Below are 8,151 nucleotides of genomic sequence, written 5' to 3'. Positions count from 1 at the left end.
AAGTGCTTCATTTATTTTGGCAGTTACCTACCTGTATGTTGTAAGATGTGCTAAAAGTTTTGGGAAAAATAGGATACAAATTAGAATTTTATTCCAAATGCCAATTTGAACCACTTCTGTAGATATGTGTGTATATATACACACACATAAGTACATATTACGTTTTTGTATTAGCATTCTTCCATATTGACACAACCTCTATGATATTTACCAGGAGCCCAGTTTATAGATGATCACAGGGCAGATCTTATTCAGAGGGTCAGTCCGGTAGAGCCCATTGCAGATGTCATGCTCTCACAGGGACTGATCCATCCAGAGGTTAATTCTAACATCCTGGCTGCCAGAACCAGCCAGGACAAAATGAGGGCGCTATACGAAGCCATGTCCACTCAACCCCAGAAGGAGGCACTCTACAACATCCTGGTGAAGGACTATTCTTGGGTCACTCAGGAAATCCGTAAGTATCACAAGCTGTATCGGCTCTGTCAGCTACCACTAAGCCATCAGGTACCGTTATCTCTCTGCATACAGTATGCACACCAGACCTGGTTAGAAAACAGTTGCATTTTGTCGTTTATTTGAAAATACCAACCTTTCAAATACTCAAAGTTGTCGAATATAGAGAATCAACTAAAGGCAATTATTTCCTTTGATAATCAAATAAAGGTCTCAGAAAATCTAATAATATTTGAAAGTATATTGAATACATCTCAGAAAAAATAAAAATAATATTAAGGTATTTAAGTGATTTGAAAACAAAAGTCATTTATTTGGTGGCTGCCAAATGCTGTATTTGATGAAGAACGAAAAACTACAACAATTAGTTGAATTAGTCTAAATATATGATCATTAGCACATGGTTTGGAGGGCTTTAAGATATTAATCTTTAAAACATTACTTTGTGATTACTACAATAGCAACGTTGTTGTTGCAGAGGACTTTAGAAACCTGGGTCCTGTGTAGGAGAATGGAAATGTACAGAATGTTCAAACATACATGTATTGTGTAGATCTAATATGATCCACTGCCAGATGGATTGGAATTCAAACTCTTAAAAAGGTAGTCACTTTCTAAGATCTGTATTCAAATAGTTTTAAAATTAGTAATTTCTGGGTCACCTCCAAAGTAATTATTTGTTACTTTCCCAAAATAGTTACTTTCCACAAAGCATATTTAAAACTATAGTTATCTCAGGTCTGCTTGACAGTGTACGAACCAGTTGAGCTATACAAAAGGAGCCAATTCGATAGCACCATTGATGACATTTTAAGCTAGCTGTGGAGTGAGTTTACTGCACATTCTTATCTCCGTCAAAGATGGTGGATAAATGAAGATGTCCCACTCAGGCCGTTTACCAGTGAAGAATGGGGGTGGCTCTCCCTTTGACACCAATGCATTAGCAGCTGGGTCTGGTCTGCATAGTTCATTCACTTTATATAAAACAGCGAGTGGGATGTCTCGCTTCCTCTTCAGTCTATGTCTCCGTTACACAATAGCTCCTTTATGATCCATGTAGATCAGGGATGGGCAACTGGCAGCCCATGGGACTGTGGACCAATATATACACACATGCTGGACCAGTCAAAAGTTTGAACACACCTACTCATTCCAGGGTTTATCTTTATTTTACCATTTTTTTACATTGTAGAATAATAGTGAAGACATCAAAACTATGAAATAACACACATAGAATCATGTAGTAACCAAAAAAGTGTTAATCAAATCAAAATATATTTTATATTTGCCTTGATGACAGCTTTGCACACTCTTGTCATTCCTGTGGCGGTCCTCATGAGAGCCAGTTTCATCATCGCGCTTGATGGTTTTTGCGACTGCACTTGACGAAACTTTCAAAGTTCTTGACATTTTCCGGATTGACTGACCTTCATGTCTTAAAGTAATGATGGACTGTCATTTCTCTTTGCTTATTTGAGCTGTTCTTGCCATAATATGGACTTGGTCGTTAACCAAATAGGGCTATCTTCTGTAAACCACCCCTACCTTGTCACAACACAACTGATTGGCTTAAACACATTAAGAAGGAAAGAAATTCCACAAATTAACTTTTAACAAGGTACACCTGTTAATTGAAATGCATTCCAGGTGACTACCTCATGAAGCTATTTGAGAGAATGCCAAGAGTGTTCACAGCTGTCATCAAGGCAAAGGGTGGCTACTTTGAAGAATCTCAAACATAAAATATATTTTGATTTGTTGAACACTTTTTTGGTTACTACATGATTCCATATGTGTTATTTCATAGTTTTGATATCTTCACTATTAAAAATAAAGAAAAACACTTGAATGAGTAGGTGTGTCCAAACTTATATATATATATATATATATATAAGCAACATTGTTTTTAGATTGGTAAGTTAGCTGGCCGCTAGACTATCTAAACTTGTATAAGCATGGTTGAATTACTGACTGAGGTGGAGCCCATTGATCAGCTGTTATCATATTAAAAACTGTAAACATTTGCCTCCAACCTATGGCAAAATGTGTAGAATTGCAGGAAATTAGCTGTAAAACTGAAAATGTTTCTCTCTGCCCCATGGCAAAATGAATAGAATTGCATGAAATGAATTGGCATGAATCATGCGCACTGATATGAAAATATAGATATATTTATACTTTTCGTATTCCTATTTAGTATTGAAGCATTTCACTTAACACAACAATGCAACATGTGCAAACCTGACAATTCAGCCCGATGATTGAATCACTCTAACGAGGTATGTGTCGCCAGGTGTAGCCTAAACTGTTTGGTATCTGATAACCAGGTCAATACAATATGGCTTGACTGACTCGTCAAATGTGACAGGTACTCTGATGTTAAAATTGTAAAATCATTTAGTATTCAGGTAGTCTAAACTTTGTAGTAATCATGGCTGAAATACCGACTGGGCACACCTGGCATGCACCTAGGGGCCCTGATTTCCGGGGCCCCCAATGATATTGTTAGTCACTCACAGTCAGATGATTTCATATGACCACGGCGCAAGTCATGTGGAATTGCACGAAATTTGCTTTAAAACTGCACATTTTTCTCCCCACCCCATGGCAAAATGTGTAGAATTGCAGGACATTTTTTTTAAACTGCACATTTATCTCCCCTGCCAAAGAGAGGGCCTTTAAAATGTTTTGCCTCACTTAGGGCCCCCAAAAGGCTAGGCCCGGCCCTGGATAGAGGGAACAGAACCTAATGTACTGTATCAAGATCTATAAAAATGGAACTGCACATATACTGTAAACATTGAATCACCGGGAAAAACATCACTATTACAATGTATTAAACTGTTTGGTATCAGATAACATGGAGTAGTCATTGTATGAGTAAGGCAGTCATTTAAAGTGCATTAGTTTCTCAAATATGGTGTGTTTTTTCTATTAAAACAGATAGAATGAGGATATTGCCGCTGGGAAAAACTTGTGCTGGGAGGAGTGCATCAGGAAACACAATCCTTGGTGAGAGATATTCCTTCTGAGTCTAACTTCTCTGTTACACACGTAAAACAGAAATTAAAATGGCAAAGTTCAGCCAGAAGATGCATCCAGGGCTAAGTTAGAGTCAGAGTTCATTACAAACATTTCAAATGAATAAATGAGAAGTAGGTGAGTGTCAAATTATAATTGTCAGTAGAATTGTAAGTGTGTAGAAACAGCTTTGTATGGCCTGCCTGTATGTATGCATGCATATATATATATACAGTATATATATAATTATTTAATGAAAGAAATTTAAATTGTGGGATAATAATAATAATCGTAGCAGGTAATGTCTGTAAGAAAATGTTTCTTTTGGGGGGTAGCGGCCATGGGGGGCACGTAAACAGCATTTTAAACGAGCACCCAAGTTGCTAAGTCTGCTCCTGCATTTATATTTGTATATTTTTATAGTGGAAGGACCGAGACAGGAGCGAATGGCAATCAGCATGGGCCATACAGAGGAGATGAACAATACCGGAGCGCTGCAGCTGAAACAGAATGTTGTCGAGCGAGTACCAGAGAGACCATCAAGGAAGTCAGGTAAGCAGGTAGAACTATACGCAGAATTGAACACACATACTTACTAGGCAACGTCAAGAAATCAATGATGATAGACTATATTAAAGCTACAATTAGAAATGAAACGTAGAATTGCTTGGCAATATAAAAACAACAGCGAAATACCTGAGGAGTTCAGGTAGGCAGGTGGAACTGTAGAATGCAGAGTACAATACACTGGGCAATATCAAGATATCAATGTATGAAAAAATGAAAGGCGACAAATAACGTGCATTTTCAAGTAGTATAAGCATTACAAAGTCAACATAAGCCTGTTAGCATTCCCATAGACTTAACATGGCGGGTTAGCTACTCAGCATTGTGGTATAACAGAAAATATTTCGATCCTGACCTAATGTTATGTTCATAAAAACATCTCAGCACTATTTCTGTCTTTTGTCATTGATTTTCTGTGTCTAACAAGATTGCCCCTTCAAGCAATGAATCTCTGTCAAAGCAAACACAGAGTTCCTGTCCGACTACATTGCAGACGTTGTATTGCATCAAGTAATGGTTGCATACCACATCATCGACTGTGTAGTCGGGCATCAGATGGATATATCAGATGATGTGGTTAGCTGATATGTTTAAAACCTATCCAGGCGTTGTAAAATCTGGAATGCTTCACTATTGTAGTCAGGCAGGGCCTCAAGAGACCCCTGATGATAAGTCTCAAAGAAAAAAAAATCTACACGAATTCAATATGTTTATGACCATGACTTGCAAAATATACATAAATGCCCTTGAATGTAATTTAGTCTAAACCTTGATTCGTGAATTAATAACGTTTGTTTTGATCACATTCAGCAACATTCCACGTTAGAGTGAATGGACTGAGAGGGGAGATAATGGAAATCGACGTGGGCCATTCAGAGGAGGAGATGAACAATACCACAGTGCTGCAGCTGAAACAGAAAATTTCCCAGAGACTACCAGGCTGGGACATAGGTAGGCAGGTTGAACTCTACAATACAGAATTAGAACAAACATACTGGGCAATGTACATAATGATATTTATGGAATTTGATGGTTTATCACTAGGGAAACAAGGGAACTCCCGACATTGTGATAAACAGTTCATAATAACATTTATAGCAATGTGTGTACCACCTTATTAACGACAACTGTACGCTGAACTCTCACCTCTTTATGCAGATACCCTGACGATGAAATACACATACAAGACTCTGGAAGACTCACGCTTGCTCTCCTGTTATGGAATCCAGGACAAGTCTCTCATTCATCTAGTGCTTGATAAATATAGAAAATAGAGTGTCTTCACCAGTCACATCATCCCACTACACTACACTCAAAGAAATGCTGGGTTGTTTAGTTGATCCTGGGTTGCAGGCGTTGGGTTGGGTTGTTTTCTTTAAAAACTGCTGGGTTATTGATGCTGGGTGCTGGATTATTGATGCTGGGTGCTGGGTTATTGATGCTGGGTGCTGGATTATTGATGCTGGGTGCTGGATTATTGATGCTGGGTGCTGGATTATTGATGCTGGGTGTATTGGTGTATGAGTTCCCTTAAACCATTGTTGGGATACAATAAGGTGGTATACCTTATTATAATATGTAATAATTCATCCAATGTGTAAAATGCAAATAAAATAAAGGACAATTTGAATTTGCGGTATGTAAACTTGTTATGATCAAATGGGATGACATTCACTCTCACAGTGTGGCCAATAAGATCTAGCTGAATGCCACACCCCTAAAAAGCGACCCCTTTTGAAAAAAACCTTACATTCAAAATGACCCAGCTGCTTTGTCAACCCAACATGAGAGTTAAAAATACCCAACTGATGGTTAAATTAACCCTTGTTTGGGTAATCCAAGACACCCAATTTGTTGGATTAGCCATGCAACTCAACTGGGTGTGATTTGTCCTTAATTTTTACCCAGCGCTGGGTTACCAAATACCCCAAATTGTGTTGTTTTTAACACCAATTTTTTGGTTCTCAAACTCTGGTTCATAGGATGTTGCTAGCTGGTCCCTGAGATGGTTAATGGACACTCATTTAGTCAGTTCTACAGTGCTAGTTTAATGTAGGCCGTCTCACAAGGAAGAAAAATCACGTTGAGAAACACTGCACAACCCTGCCTCACGATGGTGTATATGGTCAGGGTAAGAATGTATTTGATTTAGGTCACCTGTCAAAGAGACTGTTGAAAATAGGCCCTGTTGTTAATAAGGTCTGCTTTATACTTACAGTGGCTTGACTTATTCCATAGTTTGTTGTGTTACAGCCTAAATTCAAAATGTATAAAAAATATATATAATCTCTCACCCAACTACTGTCACATCCTGACCAGCAGAGGGAGTAATTGTATTATAATTTGGTCAGGACGTGGCAGAAGGGTATTTGTTTTGTATGGTTGGGGTTGTGTGTGTTATTTAAGGGGTGTTTGGTTTATGTAGTCTGGGGTTTGAGTATATGTTCTAGTGTTGGTTTTCTATGGTTTTCTAGTCTGTCTATTTCTGTGTGGTTTGTGTGGCTCCCGATCAGGAATAGCTGTACGTCGTTGTTCCTGATTGGGAGTCATATATTAGATGCTTGTTTTCACCTGGGGATTTTGTGGGTAGTTGTCTTTTGCACTGCTAGTGTTCTTAGCCTGTGAAACTGTCGTCTGTCGTTCTTTTGTTTAGTTGTTTTTGAGGTTCTCTTTATTTAATAAATTATAAAGATGAGCATCCACATTCCCGCTGCGTTTTGGTCATCGCTACACAACGACACCCGTGACAACTACACACAATAACCCGTAATGACAAAGGGAAACATGTTTTTAGAAATGTTTGCACATTTATTTAGAATGGAAACAGATATCACAATTAACTCCTGTAATTGCATGAGTCAAACTGATATTCAAATCAATACATATGTCACGCCTGCGCCGGCTCTTCCCCCCTGGCGCTCGAGGGCGCCAGGCTGCCCTGCATTACGCACTCCTGCCACCATCATTTACGCACACCTGCCTTCCCTCGTCATGCGCATCAGCGATATTGGACTCACCTGGACTCACTCAATCTCCTGTTTATTACCTCCCCTATATTTGTCAGTTCCCCAGCTCTGTCCCCCGCTGCTGCATTGTTTGTCGTCTGTCTTTGTGTTTCCCAGTTCTGACGCTGTTCCTGTCCTGTTGCATGTCCGTTCCTAATTAAATGTCAACTCCCCGTACCTGCTTCTATTCTCCAGCGTCATTCCTTACAGAATGCAGCAGCCAACACAGGCTGCCCTGCATTAAGCACTCACTCAAACCTCTCGAGCCATCATTTACGCACACCTGCCTTCCCCTGTCTTTAGTAATATTTTATACATCCTTCACTTGGTCTTTACTATGGTCTGCTCTTCATGTTTATCCCCGTGGAGTGTGTCAAACCTTTATACTGATGTAAATGCTTGTGATTCAGGTATCTACTGTTTCAAAGAAATCACATGATTTAACAGAGGGGGGAAATTCAACTTCAGAGCCACTTTCTCTCCTCAGTACAGACCGACTGTGACTGCTGTCCTGGGGGTCACTGCTGCTGTGTGTCTCCTGGCTGCCCTGATGGTAGCCTACAGGGCAACATTTTTATCCAGATCAAAATGATCCCTTGTTGTCTCAGTCCTGTTTCTCCATTCAAATTTGTTCCTCAATCTAAGACAGAAAATATTCAGACCAAATGTCATGGGATCATACTGTATAACATGAACTTTGTAGCATAGCATTAGAAAGGTATACAATATTTAAGTGTCACTCTGCAATGATACAATAATTGACAATACAAAATACAGATTTTAAAAACCACATTGTTGACCACTAAAATAGAATTTGAGAGGAAATAGCACATGAGGTGATATGTTAGAGATTTGTTTCCATTTTGTCTTAAAACTACATCCAAAAATGAGGGACCACATTTAACACAACACAGGGTAATTTTGATCTGGATTTAAAAACCTGGGCCAATGAGGTACCACTCATCCAGAGTCAGGGTGCATGCTGCCCCTGAGGCCCCCGGGTTTCTGCAGTTGCACTCAACCCTATGTGATTAAAAATAATACTGATGGTAAACTAGGTGACCATAATAGCACAGTCTTTGATTTAATGCAGCAGGAAATC

General features: G+C 39.1%; 1 protein-coding gene across 1 annotated transcript; it reads left to right on the top strand.

The window, feature by feature from the left end:
• Positions 1-5,678, top strand: LOC123743758 (uncharacterized). Its single transcript, XM_045721754.1, has 5 exons — positions 1-457; positions 3,400-3,468; positions 3,901-4,029; positions 4,855-4,995; positions 5,203-5,678. The coding sequence occupies exons 1-5, from the start codon at positions 289-291 to the stop codon at positions 5,316-5,318; spliced, it is 624 nt and encodes a 207-aa protein (XP_045577710.1). The 5' UTR covers positions 1-288; the 3' UTR covers positions 5,319-5,678.
• Positions 5,679-8,151: the final 2,473 nt, after the last annotated feature.

Source organism: Salmo salar, chromosome ssa07 (genome assembly GCF_905237065.1).
Source record: "Salmo salar chromosome ssa07, Ssal_v3.1, whole genome shotgun sequence".
Taxonomy (NCBI): Eukaryota; Metazoa; Chordata; class Actinopteri; order Salmoniformes; family Salmonidae; genus Salmo; species Salmo salar.
The sequence above is the reverse complement of the archived record's forward strand: the minus strand, read 5'-3'. Positions and strand labels throughout refer to the sequence as shown.

What these genes read in the sequence shown, in the direction of transcription:
- LOC123743758 (XM_045721754.1), top strand. Translation starts at nt 289, where the DNA reads ATGCTCTCACAGGGACTGATCCATCCAGAGGTTAATTCTAACATCCTG. An exon ending in TTGGGTCACTCAGGAAATCC is followed by an intron (nt 458 to 3,399) that starts GTAAGTATCACA and finishes CTATTAAAACAG; the next exon opens with ATAGAATGAGGATATTGCCG. An exon ending in ATCAGGAAACACAATCCTTG is followed by an intron (nt 3,469 to 3,900) that starts GTGAGAGATATT and finishes ATATTTTTATAG; the next exon opens with TGGAAGGACCGAGACAGGAG.